Source organism: Electrophorus electricus, chromosome 2 (assembly GCF_013358815.1).
Source record: "Electrophorus electricus isolate fEleEle1 chromosome 2, fEleEle1.pri, whole genome shotgun sequence".
Classification (NCBI taxonomy): domain Eukaryota; kingdom Metazoa; phylum Chordata; class Actinopteri; order Gymnotiformes; family Gymnotidae; genus Electrophorus; species Electrophorus electricus.
The window spans coordinates 31,612,500-31,632,721 of record NC_049536.1 but is presented as its reverse complement, the minus strand read 5'-3'; the positions used below and the strand labels follow the sequence as shown (position 1 = coordinate 31,632,721).

Sequence of the window (20,222 nt, the reverse complement as noted above, 5' to 3'; positions counted from 1 at the left end):
CTAGAGCAATACATAACCAAATGACTTTTTGCTAATTTTCTTTTTAAATAAAAACGTATTATTAAAACTGGGCTGTACAAGAAAGATTTTAATAATGACTCGCTCAGTATTCGTAGTAATTCTGTGCAATTCTTGCGCCTGCCACCTGCGCCACTCCACTTATCTCCCACCAAATGGTACGCTCCAAACAAAGCCCGGAGCGGGTGGAATACACAATCCAGCTGGAAACACGAGATCAAACTGAAACGGCTGGGAAAAAGAACCGTTATGTTGAGACCCCGACCAGTGGGAACGAACTGTTTAACCTAATCATGGTTAAGAGAGAGATCAAAAGGTTTTGTGGTCGTTTCAACCAATGGTAACGATCCAGTTCACCATAAAAATACTGTGGTCGTGAGAAATTCACCTGTTATGATTCCACAGCAGTTACCGTTAAACTAAGCAAAGGTGTTTGTATGTTGTAAATACGGAATGTGCTTGTGCTTTGAAAAGGATGTTGAGCTTAATTACGGTGTTTGAGCTCGAACAAACACCGTACCGAGGAAATTCGAACTCTTGAATGAGCTGTGGAGGAGAAGGTAAGTTGTTTTGTTTCCTCTGGTGTTACAACATACATGAAACAGACTGACTGAATTGTTATAAAGGCTGCCATTCGAATATAAGACATGCGAAATGTTAATTTGTGTATTTTGAATAGGGACCCTTTTTAAATTGTAATGGGATGGGCATGCATCTCTTTTCCATAATAGTAATTATTGGGCAAATTAAAAGGCAATAATCGTGAGTGTTAATGGCCAAAAAAAAAAAAGAAATCATTTTATCCCGTGTATATCATCAGCACCACATCAGATCATTTGCACTGGCATTGGAAACATGTAAAAATGATCAAGAACCACTTGGAGGCGACGTGCTATTGTTCTCAACCATTCTGTATTCTTTTGTTTGATCGCATTGAATGTACTGTTTTGGTCTTTCGTTCCCAGTAGGCAGCGTGCGTAACAGCAGGCTATCTGGTGTGTGGAGGGTAGCGACCGACAGTGAATTTGTACATTTCATTAAAATAGTGCTTGTACGTAAACGCTGTTTAAGGTAATTTTATGCATCGTGTTTCTCTTCTTTGATAAGTGGAGCTGATCCCGCGCTCTCACGGCGCACATATTTTGGAATGTCACGTGTTCAGGATGACAGTATATACCGATTCTGTTACTTAAGATGGAGCTTTTATTTCTGCTTATTCCAGTTAAACAAAAATGCTTTTTGACAGATACAATGTGTGATTTGTATTAACGACAAACTGACCAAAGTACAAGTGCTAAAGCTGGCAGTTGGAAATAGGTGGTAGGAGGTTCCTGGCCGAGGTCCACAAGCTACCTCCCAAATAAAGAAGCATGGGTTGTCTATGCCTGCTCAGGAAAAAAAAAAAAAAAAAAAAAAAAGATTTTAAGCCTCTGTTTATACTCTTTCATTTCTTAAACGATCTATGTTTACGAAAACGAAATTTTCATAGAACCTGATCATTATGAAACTGAAAGTCGATTAGTTATATGCAAATTGTCACGGCAAACTTCCTTTTCCAGAAGTCTCAGTCTCAGTGTTTATCACTAGGGTGTCCCTGTAATCTCCGTTCTCACCAAAATAGTGAAACTGAGTCAGTGGTGCATTACTGTTGTTGAGTGTGGTGTTAATTATATGCTGTTCAAACAGTTTTTTTTTTGGTTTTTTTTCATTTCACACTTTTGAATGCAAAAATAGATACAGAGAGTACATTATGTCATGTAGAGGCAGTGATCCTGTCTTTGGGTGTCTGTCATACACGTGCGTTGTGTGACTGAATTACAGTGATGGGTCAAACTGGAACATGATTACAGAGCTGCCATGGAGTGATTACATCTTACATATGATGGCTTGTGATGAAGTATGTGGGGAGAAATTTCAGAGGCGTCATTTGATTTCCACAATCTTGTCATACTTGAGAAGTAAGAGACCCAGTCATCAATAATTAAACAGTGTGCACTTTATCCGCAGACATTTCTTGGCACAAAACAGGGCAAATGAAATTACAATGGAGACACAGTTATGTTTAAAAGATCTAAAAGCTTTTGCACTGCCCATATTGATCAGCAGAGTGCCTGAGGGACTGAGAATAAGGATATACATGTTCTGAATCCCCTCTATCATAAGCACATCTTTATTTTGAATGAGGCAATTCTGAAGAAATTCAGCAGAATGGACTATGGAAGCCCACCCCCTCCCATCCATAACATTTTGGAAAATGTTTCACATCAGTAGCCTGAACATTAAATTATTTTTATAACATATTTATTATAGAAGAATTTACTATAGGCCTAGTATATATTGTAGGGATCACACATCAATTCTGTTACCTTCAGAAAACCTTAGCTGTTCATTACAGCTCTTCATCAGCATCCACAGTAAAATCAAATATTTTACATCAAAGCAATATGGGTATAAGAACATTACATCTGACTGCTTAGGGAGCACAGTCGCATTTCTCAGTCTGGGAAGAAACATGATTTGTTGACAGATTGTTTACCAAAACGTTTACTCTTCCGGTGCTCCAAGGTTAAGCCGGCATGCTCAAAAGAAAAGGTGCTGGCATGACGAGTTTCAGATGTGTGCACACCCCGGCTAGTGTAGTGGGGTGTGCGCTGGGGAAGTGGCTGGGGGGAATGAAGAGGTGGGTGAAGATGAAGGAAATCCAGGCAGTGTCTTGTGTAATGAAAGCAGTTATGTAATAATGTGGAGATGAAGGCAGCAGTAGCGCTCCTCCGGGGGACACATCTAATTGAGTCATGCTACAGCAGACCAAACAATTTTTGTATTTCATCTGAGGGCACGCAAGAGATAAAATGACAGAGATGGGAGGAGAGAGAGAGAGAGCTAGAGAGAGGGAAAAGATTAGCAGAGAAAGTGATTAGAGAGAAAGAGAGAACTAAAGTGAAAAATAGGATGGGTGGGATGTTGGGGGAGAGAGTGAGAGAGACAAGGGAGTGAGAGAGGGAAAAGAAGCAGGTGAGAAAGAGACAGAGAAGAGAGGATAGCAAAGCAGACGGAAAGTCAATGGTAACTCCATTAGTCCTTTCAGTGCAGTCCTTCCCACCAGCTTCAGCGCCTTCATGCGGATACTTGTCCAGGAGGCTGTGGAGGGATTGGGCTGGATTTATTCTACTGTGATTTAGAGGTTCCTTGAGAAGCACACCAGGTTCAGTTGTTCCATAGTTGCACCTATTAGGACTGGATTTTGAAATATATTGTTCGCATATTTCAGTCAGGGCTGAGTTCTCCCTTTACCTTAAAATGAGAATCTAAGAATTTTATTTTACATAATACAATAATAAACAACTGTGATGATATTAGAAACAGGTTATGCTTTAGTTTGCAGCTTTGCTCTACATAGGTAAAATTCACGCAATGTGGATCCTCACATTCACATCCTTCCAGTGACAGTGCTGTTCTTTATGTAAAAGAAATCCAGGCATGATGCTCCTGGTCTTCCGTGTGCTCCCGTTTGTTTTTAGAAGTTAGAAATGGCTACCTTTCTCAAAATTTTAACTTTCACTGTTGTTCAGGGAATTGTGAAAACTGATGCTAGATCAGCGTTAGCACTGGTATCCTCTGCGACCATTCAGATGTATTATGGAGGGTTTAGGGATGATCACAGCTGTCCTTTGTACTGTAAGGTTCGGTTTCATTCTACTTTATCTAATTCTGTAGGACAAACATATGATGCAAACCTATGCAATGTCAACCATTTAGAATGTGTCTTTTTCGAATGAATCCTTTTGGGTGATTTCTGGATACAAATGAATTCTAGTCTTGAACCAAATTAGATTGTAACTGAAAATTCTCCATAGGGAGTCTTGTTTTAGTCTTTGTGTAGGCAGTCTTTTATGACTGTATACCGTGTCTATGACATGTGTAGTGAGAAATGGGGCACTGTGCTGTGTACTCTGTCTCCATGTGGTAGCGAATGCAAACACCTCTAAATAAGGCCCGTCTTCGTTATTTTATGGAGAACTGAATAATTGGTCTTGAATAAATGAATGAACTGAATAAATGAATACAGTTTGCACTTTTTTTACTTTTGGGAATCTTTGACTCTCTCCTTTTTTTATACAGACTCCACTACAAATACCTTCCGGTTCTTGTTGTGTATGAGGCGACTCTGGTGTTCTGTGCATTGGAGTCAGTCAACAACCAGTAGCAGCAGCAGCTTTCTGGGCAGCTCTCTGACCCTTACATTAGTTTGCGTTTGCCCTGCTGGTCCTGGGCAGAGAATGAAGCCCTAATCTGAGAAAGCTTGTCTGGCTCCGTCTTCTTGTTGGCCCTGAGCAGCTATTCGGATCCAGCTGTTCTTCAGTGGGAGAATCCCTGTCTTCTCTCCGGCCTGGTGAGCATTCCCGTTTTAAGCTTCACCGTGCCCAGCGTATGGGTCATACTCAGTTATTGTGTATTGCTGAGAGTAAGTTCTTATGCTCCACTTTTTTAAAAGATTATATGTCTGCTAGTGTGTGTGTGTGTGTGTTGGAACATCTGTGGAACTTTATCTCCTCAATGTGTTGATTATCTCAGTGGATTTTCACCATCTCAGAGAGATGTTATGTTTGCCCTTTAAAATGTCCATGTGCAGAATGGAGCCTGTTACATGAGAAAAAAGAAATAGCCTAACTGGTCAAATGTGGGTGTGCAAGCGTGTTGTAGTTGTCTGTAATGTTGTCATAATATTGGGAATTTCACTGGAACTTGGTTTAAAGCATTTTCTTGAAATCTTCCCTTAGACTGTGTATTTGTAAAGTTTCCCTTACCTTTTCTCCAACCATTTATTTAGCATTGTGTTTATGCTGTTATTTGCCCAAGTGTAATTTAGTATTCTTTACCCACAGCTGTCTGGAGAGAAGAATAATTGACTTTAGACAAAGATTAATGTTCTATCCATCCATGTATGCACAGCACTGGGCGTCCTTTATCACTTCCCAGCGTGCACCCTTCTGCTTTTTCGCTATTGCTTCTGTCTGTCTTCTCTCCCTGCAGTGGCCAGGCTGCAGAGCATGCTCTCTCTCCTCTTCCCCTGTGTGCTTCCTTTCTGCTTCAGTGGACGTCAGAGGCTCTCCTCGTAGGCCAAGAATAGTTCAATAGGTGCTCTATGTCGTGCCCAGGAGTGGCCTGGGAAACTCACCAAACTATTGGATTCGGACAAAAACGTTTATGGCAGAAGTGGCTCAGCTCTTTTTCAGCATGTGTGTATGAGCGAGTTGCATGTTTCTGGTGAGAAAAGTGGACAGTAAGTCTGCAGCTTAGTTTGATTGTATCACCTTTTGGTTGTTTGCTCAGATGTACATGAAGACGAACAACTCGACTCCTGGCTCACAGATTCCAGATCTGTCTACGTGTCATAGCCTGTAATCTGTGGGCCAATCGGGGGAAAGATCTTCATACAACAATACAAAAAGATGGTCGTTACCTAAGCCAATGGTGTTTAAGTGATTTGAAGAAAAGAATTGGGTTTTTTTTTCATGTCACTGTAATGTCCCCTTGTCTTGGGTGTTGTGTGGTATTTTCCTTTTTTAAATGGTCTTTAAGACATAAGAAAACCTAAAAGATCATAATAAAGTACAAAAGGCTTCCTGCTCTCTCCTCTGTCCCCACCCTCCTCCGCCTGAGTTTGGATGGGGTCAGATGGGGGCCTCTCAGTTGGAAGTGATGCCAACAGCATCATCAAGTGCTCTCTGTTTCCCTCTCCCACATCTACACACCAGGCTTCAGTGGGAGCTGATGAATTCCAGTCTGTAGTAAAGATTGGTGTACTGAACAACACAGCACTGCTTTCACATTGTGGGACTATATAATCATCATTATGTGCACTGAGCAAGCATTCACCTGCTGGATGACCGTTATGGTGCGAATGGTGATTGATGGTTGATGACACACACACACACACACACACACACACACACACACACACACACACACACACACACACACACACACACACATACATACATACAGAATCCAGGCTGCATTGTTCACTGAAGTAGTGATTACTCTGGTTCTGGGCACTGAACTCCATTAAGGATCCAGGAAGCCATCCAGAAAGTAGCAGTGTGAAAACATGGCCTGCGGACAGCTCGCCGGGTGTTGTTTGTTTCAGTGGTAGTTCTGTATCAGTTCTGCAATAATACATTATAGAATTATTATATAGAATTAGTTAACAGAAAATGCTTATTTAAATAATTATAAATAAACAACTTTCCCACACTTTCACAGACTTGAAAGATTGTCCTGTGAACAGAAATAGTCTGTGCATTCAGTGAATGTAAGATTGAGCTTTAGATAACAAGCGATTGAGAACCAAGACAATATAAACACAATATATTGCTTTTTTACAACTCGGATATCACATACATAGGCACAAACAAACAAATGCATACAAACCTTTAACGAAACAAAAATATACCATTCTAGATTTAGACACACCCATTCGAATGCTAATCTCATGCACGTCATGAGAAGTGGAAAGCCTGTCCATGGCTAATGGAATTTAGAACAGCAGTCCTCAGCAAGATTAACAAGGTTTACCCAGCCTCAGCCCTGTCTTCTGAGTCACTCCGTCTTAACATATACACATTTCTCCTGTTTGTCGTCTCTGTTTGTCTTCTCTCTCTCTCTCTCTCTCTCTCTCTCTCTCTTTCACACACACACACACACACACACTACATCTTCTTCCTCTCCTCACAGAAATCCCAACTCTGAGACTTTACCTCGGGATCCCTCAGTCTCCCAGCAGGCTAGTGCTGCTAGGAAAACCTGCGCTGTGCAGACTCCTGCGGAATAAAGAGCAGGGACGGCTTACGGAGTTTCTTTTTTCTCTTTTCTCTGTTTCCCTGACAGCTCTTGAACCTGCACTAAGCTCCTGGTGTCTATAAGCACAGCAGTTCATTCTGGGTGCCGTACGTTGTCTTGTGCACCTGTACGTGCAGACTATTATTATCCAGTATTCCTTGAAAATGAGAGTTCATGAGTTAAACAATGAAGGATGAACTCTCAGCACTTTTAGAAGTACATACCTTGTAACTGCACTCTCTTGTAGCCCATCCGTTGTCATGCCCCATTTGTTAGCCCTCCTCTAGCAGTGATGCTTACCAGAAGATCACTGCTTTCTGCATGGAGTTTGCAATTCTAAACATTCTTTACCCAGCATTGATCACTGCTGAAGGATATCAGGATGGATCACCATAATAGCCCATGTTAAGAGACGGACCACCTTTACCTTTACAAAGTATTTGTAATATTGTGGGGTTTCTAAAATAGTGGCTGATGCAGATTAAGCCTTTGCTACTTTAATTGAAAATGCCTGACAATTTATTTAAGGACTAAAATCGCAGGTGCTTGTTTTGTCAGAATGTGAACTGGAAATTTACATAATGAATTTAATGATGAAGTGAATTAGGGTACAACTGACAGTACAGAATGTTCTGATTGTGGGAGCAAAAAACATGTAGAAACTGTAAGCAAAATGGAATGAAAGTGCAGCCTCATCACATGGGTTAAAGATGAGGGTTAAAGACACACTTTAGTTAAAGAGATATATCTGAAATTCATCAACGCTTCCTTTTAAGCTTTAAAAATTCTGGCTGTGGTCCCCACTACACCAGCAAGCCTGTGGCAGTAGACATGACTCACCTTCATGTCCTCTTAGGCTGTCTGTGGCTGATCTGATGATATTTACACACCTAGCCCCATGTACACACCCACACGTGTCTCATTCTGCCGAAGCCTCTGCGTGGACCTCCCAGAGCCCTGTGTAAAATATTCATGTGGCGTGGCACGCTCGATAGGCCCCATTGTGCTTCATCACGACAGGCATGTCATCATGCAGATGAAAGCAGGGTTCACACTAGTGGGGTTCACATAGCAGCGACCTGCAGCGCAGAAAAGCCCCTAAAACAAAAAACGGTAACAAAACCAACAGGGACGATTAGCCATTGCACAGAGAAGGGCCTTGCTGGTCAGGCCTGTTGGCTACAGGACTCTTCCTAGTAATGTTTGGAAGACCCTTATAGAACAATCTGTTGTTATGCTTTGTCTGCTCTGTGCTGTTATGGTGGTGTTTCTCATTACAGCTGGGCACAGGTCCAGATCGATTTGTGTTTGCACATTGTAATGTGAGCCTGCTTGAATACGGCATCGCAGCAATGCTGTAAAGGCATCTATATGTGGAGCAAACAAAACCAAGGCCTTACTTTCTGTCATGTTCCTTTACTCTTCTGCCCCACCTCCTCTTTGTCAGACTCTTCTTTATTTTGGGTTTGTTTACATGTCTTGGGTGTTGAAGAGGATAGGAGTGGGAGGAGCTGAAAAGCAGAGGAGTCTTCAGTGGTGGAGAAATGCAGGGCAGGCTAATGCATTGATTGGCTCTCAAGCTGTTGCCATGGTGGCAGGCCTTTCTTTTATTTCCAAAGTGCTGTACAACATGGAAAATCCCAGATTCCCTCAGTTGTTATGACAACAGACAGGAAGCATTATTATGGTGATGTAAGGACATAATGTTTTTCTTTGATGTATTCATTGCTTTCCGCAAATCATTCCTCTCTTCTCGAGTCCTTTACCCACTTCAGCTTTGATCATAAAAAAATGCTTAACACAGCAGGAGCACCTCACATCCAGTTTTGAGTCATGCGCATTGACTGTTGTTGTCCCAAAGATTTGTCCTAAAGTGCCTGTTTGGTGATCACCGAAGACCTCTTAAGTATGGCCATCAGTCTCCCGCGGTTTACGGAAGCCTCATCCATTCCAAGAATTCAGTGAAATTCAAAGACATCCTGATCCCAGTGAATGGCAGTTTCCACCAGAGAGACAAGTGTGCAGTATCGAACAGAGATGATGTTGTTCCATTTCATAACAATATTTAAGTAAGAGCAATTCGGCCATTTTATCTGTATATTGGCCTTACATAATTTACTCATTTATACTGATGCAAAATGAACCTAAAACTGTACTCCCAGATATGTCACTCATGAAATTAGCTAGTGACTTTTTCATTTGGAAAAGGTACATTAGTCAGGCCCCTGCAGTTCACAGCCAGTTCACTAGTGCAAACACTATAGCAGTGTTGAAGAGACGGGGGTTGTCCTTAGGGTCCTGGTATATTGTTGACTCCAGTATGTTTCTCTGATTTGCAGAGCAAGCTGTAGGAGTGAGTTTTTAATGGGTTTCCAAAAATTTCTCTTAGCCTGGGTTAAGCTTTCAAATCTCCATGATCCAGATCAAAGATGGGTTTGTGTAGAAGCCCAAGAGCAATAATGTCTGTTGTTCTTTCTGTCTCCTTACGTCTCTCCTCGTGTCTCTCTTCATATCTCTTCTCATATCGTATCTCATATATTTCATGATAAACTGCAATTCTGTCTTACACTGAACAAGCTACATTATGGTGAAAAAGACAGCCCTGGGTAAATTGTTAGTATTTATTTCTGTCAAGTAAGTGTATGTGTGAGTGTGTGTGTGTGTGTTTTCATTGTAAATGTGACTCATGCACACTCTGCACTCTGGAATCAGTGCAGTAGCTCTACCCACTGACCCATCAGCACTCATCACAATCAATTGGTATAACAGTTAGAAAATGCACCCCCACCACAACACAGAGGCATATCTTAGTTTTACCTTGGTTTTGAGTGTCCCCCTGCCCCTTGGAACTGAATTACAAGGGGTAGTGGTTGAAATCTTCCCATACGAAATGATCCAAACCTTAAAGAGCCTGATACATTGGTGGTTGGTGGTTGATGATGACTTTATGTAACCAGAATCAATGGGTTTTTGCCAAACATTTTCAATATGCCTTCCTCAGTTGTTGTGATCTCTTTTGCATGAGCTATAGGTAGGGTTACTCTAAACCTCTTTTTACCAGACATGTCCTCATTTTGGGACCTAAAAATGTGTCTGTTATGGATTTCTGAAATGCCAAAAATTTAGCTTTCCTTTCATGTTACTTTTCAGTCATCATACATCATGCTGCTGTTTTTTATTGCCTTGACCATTCTTCATGGGTCCAACCTTCTCGCATGTCACAGTCAGTTAATCATACACACGCCCTTCACACAACCACTGGTCAGACTGCTTCTCACGTGTGTGTAGCTGCATAACAGAAATGTATGGCCAGTGAGGATACATAAAGTTTCTATATGATCCTTTTAGGCTTGTAAGTCCAATACAACTGGATTTAAAAACATATCTGTTGGAATTATAGATGTGAAGTGGCCAGAGTTTGTGTGGGAATCAACATTAGACGATTCCCACAGGTGGACTGCACAGCATTTTGAGACCTTAAACAAGTGATCTTCAGGAAGGTAGACATGGGTACAACAGAACAACTGAGAAGTGTCTAGTGAAGTAGTGGATTTTTATGGCAACTGATTTTCATAATTTCTATGACCATGAAAAATATTTTATTTTGTACGATTAGATAGAAATGTAATTTGTAAGTTTATATGTAAATGTAAGATGTAAATATGTAAGATTATCTGGCCGTATACGCTCTGAAGGCAGTTCCTATTGGTCCTGTAATTAAGTGTAAGAAACCAATTCCCCAACCCCCTTCCTTTTTTTGATAACCCAAACATAGTCACCCTAGCTTTTGCCGTCCTTTTGTGGTTGTCTGCAGTTGTACTTCTTAACTTCAATTTCACGCATCAATCCGTCAGCAAATAAAAAAGGACACTGCTTCATTACCAGGCTGCAAAGGTGCTCTATAGGCAACCCTGCCAGTCTGCACTGATATTAGATGAGCTGTAAAGTTCAGCAATTTCACTGCTGGGCTTCAGTTACATTTTGGGCATTATAAAGGGGGGGGAATCCGACATGAAAATATGTCAAAACGCAGGACTTTAATGCACAAATCAGCAATAACAATGTAAAATAACATGGATAATACAATGGTTATGGTCATTTGTATGTATTTATTAACAGAGAAAATGTAGGTTTCTTTAGCCATCTTTCCAGTGATCCACAAAGCATTCCATTCTCATTCCATTCCATTTGGAGTCTACCTCTGGAAAAACCTTTATTTGCACGTAGCCTTAACACTTTGCCCTACCTGACATTCCCAACAGGAATCCGGAGGCATGAATGTGCAAAGCGGAGGGTAGGGCTAAGTGGTAGGGGCAAGGGGTGAAATGGGATTTGGCCATACTCTTATATATATTCCATATATTGCTGTGCACTGTTTGAGTGGATAGATTAAGTTTTCAAATTAGGTTTTATGCAAATGCAACTTTAGTAAACAGTAAAATATTTTTGTGTGGTGAAGGTGTCCTTGACATCCTCACTGTAACAAAGCAGCTGCAGTGAATAATAGTGTTTGCTAGTTTCCCCCATGAATTTCACAATCCATTAACAACTGGTGGCTTGTGGTTGAATTTCCAGTTATGGAAGGAAATGATAAATTCAGCAAGGAAGGAAAAACGAAACTTTACTGGGCAGTTCATTTTCAGTCTCCTGCTATTAGGTGAGATTTCTTGAAGGGACAGCCGTTTGGCAAGGATTGGCTGTGTCAACCCAGTGATTGCTTTAATTAGAAGTGCCTTTGCTGGAGCAAAAGCTTTGTGAAATAGATTTACGGATGAATAATTTTACACTTCCATGATTTGGGTGTCAAAAAAGTTCTAATTTGGCTGGTTGGTGTCTTAAAACACACAGTAAAAAATTGTTAAAAAATTCCATTTACAAAATGTAACATACCTTTCCCAAAGCAATCAGCATTACTATACATGACGATGAAATGACCCATCACTGGGAGGTCATTGTCTGCAGTCATTCTGAACTTGTTCTGGTTTTGAATCAAGCTTGAAAAGAGCAGGCTGGCAGAGGGAGTTCAACTACTTAATTATTAATGTATTGGTGTTGCGCTTCTTGTCTGGAATGTTAATATAAGGCCTTAGTAAGGTAGGCCAGTTCTTTTGGTTTTGCAAATATGTAGGCCTTTGATCAACAGCACTACCTCCAGCAATGCACTGAACTTGGAAGTCTGTACGTTTACCAGCCTCCCAGGTGGTCTGCATGTAGTCTCGAGGGCTCAGCTGTTCCTGGTGGTCAGTTTTAGTTTTGAAACAAATGCATCATGAGAGGCCCTATTTCTCAAGCGGTAAAAACATCTGTGCCCTGTCATAAGGACGTGGAAAAAGACATGACATGTGAGCCTGTGCTTGTCAGGCTCTCGGGAGAAATGTGTGGAGCTAGGATCATATCTTACCTTCTAGATCACTTTATGTAACAATCATCCTGTGAGAAGATGTACAGTATAGGACTTGTTACTACATGGACAAGGGCTTTGGGGTTTTAGTATGAAGTATTCCTTTTTTTAAATAAAGTAATAGAAATCTGAAGGGAAAAAAGTCATCATTTATAAGTCATAAAAGTGTTGATATCCTAGTTTTTTGTAGCTTATACTTGGCTTGCTTAGTTTACATTTGATGATGTTACATTGTTATACATATTTGACGTTCTTATACCTTCTTTTTCCCAGGTGGAAATTCCCTTGGTGAATGGGAAACTCCTCTTGACCCAGTCCGACCCGTCTCACCCCACTCTTCCCCCTCTCCCTCTCTCCCCTCTCATAAAGCCACCTCCCGTTGCCATGACATCCATGGCCCAGCTGCTGGCCTTTAAGATGGCCCCACCCTCGCAGGATGCGAGCATGGATCGTCCAATAAGCTGCGACGAGGAGATCGAGCGGCACTATGAAGTGGTCCCTTCTGTCGTGTGTTCCATGTGCTGCCTGTTTGGCATCATATACTGTTTCTTTGGTAGGTGGCAAGCTGAGATAGAGGATGTGCGCAAATAAGATGCTTGTGTCGTATTGCTACATGGTGATGACAAAGTTAAAAGGAAATTTGATTTGTGCTATCTGAGGAAGATGAGGTGATTTTACTGCAGGGTTACATGAAAACACAACAAACAGACACACACACATAAAAACAGCAACAACAACAACAACAACGTAGAGCAGTATCGGCTGATAAATGAGCATGCTCATGTTTCGCCACACCACACAGCGCTGCGCCACTGATAAGTCTGTTTCAGAAACTCACTTCACTTAATAATTCTGAATCTGACAGCTGGATGCCAGTGGCCAGTGCCTGTCTCTCTCCATTAGATAAGCTTCATCACTTGCACTAGAGTGTGAAATTTGCTTTCACTGTCATTCGTTCCCACTGAGGGAGAGGCTAAGCGAGGGGGTGGATGGCGAGCCTTTTCTGCTGACAAACAGCACCCTCCCCTGTGGCACTCAGCACTAACTATCTGTTCAAACACTCAGACACTCAGGTGAGGCCAGAGAAGGAGATGACATGGTGTGAAAACACTGTTCTGGGGTTGTTAAGCTCTTTCAGTATAATAAATTTCAGTATCTTTTTCTATTATCCTCCTTTTTTATAGTAAACAGCTTTTTTGTATATAAAGATGTACAATAGGCAGAAATACCATAAGCATACAGTTACAGACATGACGGTAGTGCTTTGAACTTTCTTGTTAACTCGTAATTAACAAGCTGATGCGAGGAAACGTTTGAGTGAAGTACATGCTTTAACTCCCTCTTGTGCTCTCCTCCCTTCCTCGCTCTCAGGATACCGCTGCTTCAAGGCCGTCATGTTCCTCACTGGCCTGATGTTCGGCTCGGTCATCATCTTCCTGCTGTGCTACAAGGAGCGCGTGCTGGACACGCAGCTGAGCGTGGAGGCCAGCGTGGGCATCGGCCTGGGCATCGGCACACTGTGCGGCCTGGTCACCATGCTGGTTCGCAGCGTGGGCCTCTTCATGGTGGGCCTGCTCCTGGGCCTGCTAGCCGCCCTGGCGTCGCTGGTGGTGCTGGAGGAGTTCTACCACCCGCGCACAGTGTGGCTGCCGCTGGGCGTGTTGCTGGGCTCGGGCATGTTGTTCGCCGTGCTGGCGCTCCAGTGGCAACGATGCTTCACCACACTCTCCACCGCTGTCTTCGGCTCCGCCGTGGTCACCGTCACCGTGGACTACTTCGTGGAGCTGTTTGCGCTCACGCGCTACATCTACGAGCGCGTGAAGGTGGCACCAGCCCGGCCCGTGTGCTGGTACACGTGGGTGGTGATGGGCGTATGGCCCGTGCTCGCTGTGCTGGGCGTCCTGATCCAATGGAAGGTCACAGCCGAGGGCTACTCACACACGGAAGGTACGGCTCAGGGTTTCCATCTCAGGCCAAAATCAATAAGTCGCACGTCTGCGGAAAAGAGGCTGGGTGAGGAGAAGAAAGAATGTAAAACTCTTCTGACCTTCTAATCTCCAGCAGTGGTCTGAAACCTCACTGTGCCTAATACATTTCGAGCTTGCAGAGCTGATCACAGTGATAAGATGATAAATGGCTTACCGGTTGGATTGTGCATGTGGCTTACCGGTGGGTATCAGAGCCTGCAATTAGCCTTTCTGCTTTTTACGTAACACATGACACATTCCACTGCCATTTCCCATGGCTGTCTGGTACGGCAGGGCTGATGAGTGGAGCTGCTTTATGATGCTCTACTTCTGCCTGTCCTACTTAATTACTTGCTGCAATGGCAGAACCGCGTCGAGCAGGACGCCTCTGCCGTGTGCAGTGCAGAGGGAGTCTGACCTAGCCATGCCACCTGAGCACTCTAGTGGTAGCGTAATTGATGTCCTTGCCATCTGTGGGGGAATGTGCGTGTAAACGACGAGGCTTACTGCCGCCTCTGTCATTAGAAGCGGCGTGTAAAAGAAGTGGGACATTGGCGAGTTGTTTGTAGGCGTGGCGGGCAGAGCGGAGTATTGTTGGACTGCCGAGCATTTCCCACCCCCCACACCCACTGGAACATTTCTTTCGGAGACAGGAATGAGCGGGAATGCAAGACACGGAATGTACCACTGAACCAGGGCTCGGTACCGAGAGCACGTGCAGAGAGGAGGAGTTTTCAGTGGCGCTGGGGTGGTTGCCATAGCGACAGGTTGGGGCCTGTAAAGGGGGGGGATGGGGGGGACATTGATGAAGGAGGGGGAGAGCGAAATAATCATGGGATAGAAGGGTGTGTATGTGTGTGTGTGTGTGTGTGTGTGTGTGTGTGTGTGTGTGTGTGTGTGTGTGTGTGTGTGTGTGTGTGTGTGTGCGTTAAAAAGGGGGAGCTCATTATGTGAATTCCCTGACAGATGGGGCCCGTAGAATTCGAGGCACAACAGAGTGACTGAAAGGACAGAAATAATCCGTCTGCCTCTAATAATGGCGAGGAACAGAATGTGAATGCTGATTTTCGCATGTGGAGCACCACAATGTGTCAAAACACACAACGGTTTGTTTGGAGTCAGGAAGGCAGATCAGTGCAAAATGGATCTGGTTCACACAGGCAGCTTAGTGCCTTTACCTTTCAGGAAAACTGCAAATGAGAGGAAATGTATGGATAAAGTGTCTATGGCTGTCTGCATGACATAGCATGAGAGTGTGTGAGCAAAGTGGTCTGATGAGTCTGCCTGCTTCTCTCTCTCTCTCTCTCTCTCTCTCTCTCTCTCTCTCTCTCTCTCCCTCTCTCTCTCTCTCTCTCTCTTTCTCTCTCTCCCTCGCTCTCTCTCTCTCTCTCTCCATTCTCTCTTTCCCCGTTTTGCCCGGTATTCTTTGTTTCTTCCACTCACTCTCTTTCCCTAAGAATGGATGTCTTCGGTTACTGAGCATACTGACTCTTGTCTGGCTCTTTATCGAAACATTTTTCACCGTATCCTTCTCTTTCTCCCTTCCTCGCTTCTCACGCTGCTCTGCCATCAAAGTCTTCATCAGTCACCAGCGGAGGCGGGTGCAGCTGATGAAGATTCGCCAGAAGGAGGAGAGGAGGGAGACCAGGAAGAGGGCGACGCGGAAGAAGCAGCCGCAGCCCAGTGCCGAGCAGCGGCAGCAGCAACAGCATAAGCAGCAGCCCAAGTACCACCACCCCCCACAGGCTGGCACCCACCCAGCTGCCGCTGGCCCGGCTAAGCTCCAGCACCCAGAACCCACCTACCGCAGGAAGCCCAACCCCATACGCCGCTACAATGGAGACGTGCTTTCCCCGGTAAACAGACATCTCGGGCAGTCTCTCTCTTCCCGTTTTTGTTCGTCCATCCATCCACAGCCAAATCTGTCCCACCGTGTCCATTCATCCAGTCCTCGCGTCCGATCATTCATCCGTCACTCCGCATTATCAGTCTGAATCCATCCATTTGTCCTTGTTAAATTCGGAAGCAAATCCGATGGATTCTTTTGGATGCGTCTGTGGTTGATGTTGGTGTTTGTTTTTCTGTTTATTCTTTATGTCTCCTCCTTTCCTCTCTTTCAGAGCTATATTCAGCATTTCCGGGACAGACATGTGGATAGGCGGGGCTACTCTCACGGTAGACTGATTGGTGGCTCTCACATGGTGGACATGGACTATGATTGTGGCTCTCAGGTGCCCCTGACGGCCCATACTGGCCCTGCAGGGCGAGTGTGACCCCACCCAGCACTGCCCATGGGCCCAGTTTCCCAATAGTTACTTTTGTTGTTCAGAGGCCAAGAGGAATTGCTTTTATCCTGAAGACCCACGTGCTACGGCACTTCCCTGCTGTGTAATAGGAGGCCAGTCGAGGCAAGTTGTTTTTGCAAATGACCTTTTAAAGCACAGCTACAGATGGTGGTAGTTTCTCCTCCTCCGGTGAATTTCACATGCGGCAGCTGAGCGCCAGTGTGTGGGCACGGTATGTGTGTCTGGCCCTCTGAGGCTCCCTGGCCCATTATTAGCCTGGACGCAAGCAGAGATGTCTCAGTGCTATCGCAGCCATTTTAAAGAAGGGGCGTTTTTCAGACTGAGCGCAGGACCAAGCATCACACGACCCTGCAACCTTCCCGTCTCCGTTCAGAATGCAAGTTCACTTCTGTGACACCAACACATGGATTTACAGCTGCACTCAATTAATGAAAGTTTGATGTTTACAGCACAGACAGGGCCATGTGTACTTTTTTACCATATCAGAAAGCAGGGCGCCTTGTTTGTCAAGACTGATGGCCAGATTCTGTGAACACTTCTAAGTGAAGTCTCCCTCTGTTTACTGGAGAGCCATTTTTGAATCCTCTCCTGCCAAGCATGTACCTATAGATGTTGTGAGTCTGGTGATGGTTTACCTTGGTCAGGCAACGTGTGATGGCTGAACAAGGGCACCGTTGTTCAGTGACATTCAGTGAAACTCCTGTAGATGTTTTGTGGTGGTTTTACGACGATATGGCTGAACCAGTTCCTTCTAATGTCCCATAGGCACAAGGTAAAGCCTTAGAAGATTGCTGCAGTGTCTCACATTAGAACCACAGGGGACAAGGCTGCATAGGAACTCAATCATGCAAGCAGAAGTGAACAGTAAGGAACTTTTGTACAGCTTAAAAAGTCCTTGTCTACTGTGAGGGTTCTGAAAGGTCCTGATGGAAGATGTCTTAGGCTACGTTCACACACACAGGTAAAAGTGGACCAAATCCAATTTTCTGTAAGCCAAATCTAATTTTTTGTAGAGCTGTTCATAATATCTTTTTAATGTGACCTATATCTTACATTCGCCTGAACAGTTCACACTCCTAAACTGATCCACATGTGCAAAAGAACAATGCCTCGTGTTCTTCAGTGCTTCTAGGTTTCAGTAATAGTCAAAGGCTCATGTTAATCTGCATTTCAGACTGACTGACAACTTGTAAACAAATCATTATGAAAACATGGAGTGATTGTGGCAAGTTTTTTGTTTGTTTGTTTGTTTGTTTGTCCAATCATTGAAACACTCCCTCATTTTTGTCATCAGTCTTTCCTTCCCTTCACCACAAATTTATAATGAAAGGTGAGTTGGACTGATGTAAAAATGACATTATTTCTTTTACCTGCTGTGTGAATGTAGCAGAGTGAAAAAGTGGAGTTTTGCAACGGTGGGCCAGCGACATTAAACAGGGACTGCGTACGTGTGAGCATATGTCCGACAGTGTGCGTTTGTGGGCCTGTGTGGGTGGGGTAAGGGTTGACGTGTGTGTGTTTGGATATGAGGGATAAGGAGGTCAAACTACACATTTTTTTGGATAGATTTACTGCCTGTTTACACACGGTCTACCCCCGTTTCACAGTGGCAGATGAGTAAGATGTCTTCAGTCTGATCTCTGCATTAAGATGAGCTGAAAGGCTGGTCCCCCTCTGTTTGCTATGTCTTTCACCATGCCAGCGTCTGTCAGGAGGTGTCTTGTTCCTCCTGTGCCTTTTGTACATTTAGCTTTAGAATGCTGTACATATTCATACATGCTGTACTTATTCCTACTAGTGTTTGTTGTCATGGTTTGTTGTGCTTGTGGGTTTGTTTTAACCAATTGTTGCTTAATTACAGCTGAATGCTGATTTAAATGTTATCATGTGTCTGTTGGGGTATAATTTATTTCTAATTTATTTTAAAAGATGATACTTTTGTCTAAAGTCAATTGATGGGTGACTGAAGTTGGATGAAAGGTATCAACAGGAGAAGATGAATTTGAGCCATTATTATTATTATTATTATTATTATTATTATTATTATTGCATGTGTTTGTAAAAACCTGGGTATGATAAAAAGTGCATCAAAAAACATGGACTTTTTATTGTGTGTGTGTGTGTTTGTGTGTGTGTGTGTGTGTGTGTGTGTGTGTGTGTGTGTGTGTGTGTATGTGTGTGTATTTCTATTTTTCTATTTTGGCTCAACTTGGACCTTTTCAGCATGCACAGTGCATGGAAACCTACTATGTAATGACTTGAGGGTAAAACCTAAAGGAGAAGATATGCTTAACTAGGGCTGAACTGCACAAAACTGTATTCTTTACTGAAATTAAACGTGCTTCCCCTTACAGTATGCAGAGTCTAATGTGAAATCACATTGAAGTAGTATAACGTTCCTGCTTTTCTTTATGGAAGAATACTGGCATGAGATGTGACTATAGATGTTATGTTTCAAATCTACATTATAAACGTCCACTGACAGGTGGCCACCTCGGCTGAAGAGGCGGTAATGGGCCTTTTTTAGGGTAATTACACCCTCCCGGTTACTGTCCGAAGTACTACACCCTGTTGCTAATTGTCCCCCCTCTCCAGAAGCCTAGACCAGGGACAAAAAAGAGCACTTGTTCTACCACAACAGAACCCACAGAAAGATGTGCATCTCTAGTCCAGTAATGAGAGAGGGAGACTGTGTGTGAGAAGGAGAGAGATCAGGCGACAGGCAAGAGGCACCCAAGAAAAACCATTAGCCAGGTGTGTATGAGCAACTCTCGTACACCCCGGCAAGAAAAAAAAAGGTTTCCTGCAGAAATGCTCCAGCTGGGGTTGCTTGGACACGCCAGCCCTAGCTGTTATCTCGGCCACGCTTGTCGTGTGGTCATTTGGCCTTGGTTGTGCGGCAGTATGCTCTGATCAGATGGTGTGGCTGCAGGAAGCATTCTGAAGACGTGCCTGAGCTCTCCCTCGGCCAGTGAGGCAGCACGTGTGTCTCTTGTGGATAAGGAGAGGTGATTATGTGCAGCAGTAAGAAGGAAAGGTCACAGTGGGAGAAGAAAAGGACTCATGGTGTCATGGTGTCCTATGCATGCATTCGGGCTCTGGCCTTATGGGTAGACAGTTGGCTGGTGAAGTGGAGCAGAAGGGGCAGCTAACTGTGTGTGTGTGTGTGTGTGTGTGCGTGTGTGTGTGTGCGTGTGTGTGTGCATGTGTGTGTATGTTCTACATATATAATTCCACATTTTATATACATTGGGAGTAAATTCGTTTTTATGCGGATTGGGAGAGTTATTTAATAAACCATGAACATAGACATGCATTTACAGACTCATGTGGTATTTGTGTGACATTTTATAATTACTTGATAACCTATTTCACACTGTGAACTGCATTTTAATATACCCTCTTAAATACTGTGAGAGGCTTTTATTTGTGGTGCATCGTGAAGCACTGTGAATATTAATCCGGGTGAGTCCAGTAAGCACAAAGGAATGATTTTTTTTTCTCTTAAAGTCCTGTGATTTTAAGAAAATCCTGATAACCATGTTACAGATATTTGTGTATAGAGCCCCTCACAGAATGGTTAGCATCACATCCTTTGATATTGTGTCAAGTATTTTCCATAAAGTGTTAAAGTTTGTCATTTTTCATTTTGCTGATACATTGACAGATGCATGATTATGTACTGGT

General features: G+C 43.4%; 2 protein-coding genes across 5 annotated transcripts in view; one reads left to right on the top strand and one right to left on the bottom strand.

The window, feature by feature from the left end:
* The first annotated feature begins 206 nt into the window (after positions 1-206).
* The window catches only part of tmem198a (transmembrane protein 198a), a 20,083-nt gene continuing 67 nt past the window's right edge, over positions 207-20,222 (top strand). Inside the window, exons 1-6 of one of the 3 annotated variants that reach the window (XM_027021085.2) lie at positions 207-578; positions 4,141-4,411; positions 12,632-12,815; positions 13,634-14,209; positions 15,805-16,085; positions 16,350-20,222. The exon at positions 16,350-20,222 is cut by the window's right edge and continues 67 nt beyond it. In XM_027021085.2, the coding sequence (XP_026876886.1) occupies positions 12,647-12,815; positions 13,634-14,209; positions 15,805-16,085; positions 16,350-16,502 (1,179 nt within the window). In that variant the 5' untranslated portion in view covers positions 207-578; positions 4,141-4,411; positions 12,632-12,646 and the 3' untranslated portion in view covers positions 16,503-20,222. Of the gene's footprint in view, positions 579-4,140; positions 4,412-12,535; positions 12,816-13,633; positions 14,210-15,804; positions 16,086-16,349 lie in introns of all 3 variants that reach the window. The other 2 variants (XM_027021084.2, XM_035523864.1) reach the window with 2 other exon arrangements.
* The window catches only part of desma (desmin a), a 7,271-nt gene continuing 6,917 nt past the window's right edge, over positions 19,869-20,222 (bottom strand). For both annotated transcript variants that reach the window (XM_035523862.1, XM_035523863.1), the window contains one exon: positions 19,869-20,222. This exon is cut by the window's right edge and continues 486 nt beyond it. The gene's annotated coding sequence lies outside the window, so the exon portion shown is untranslated.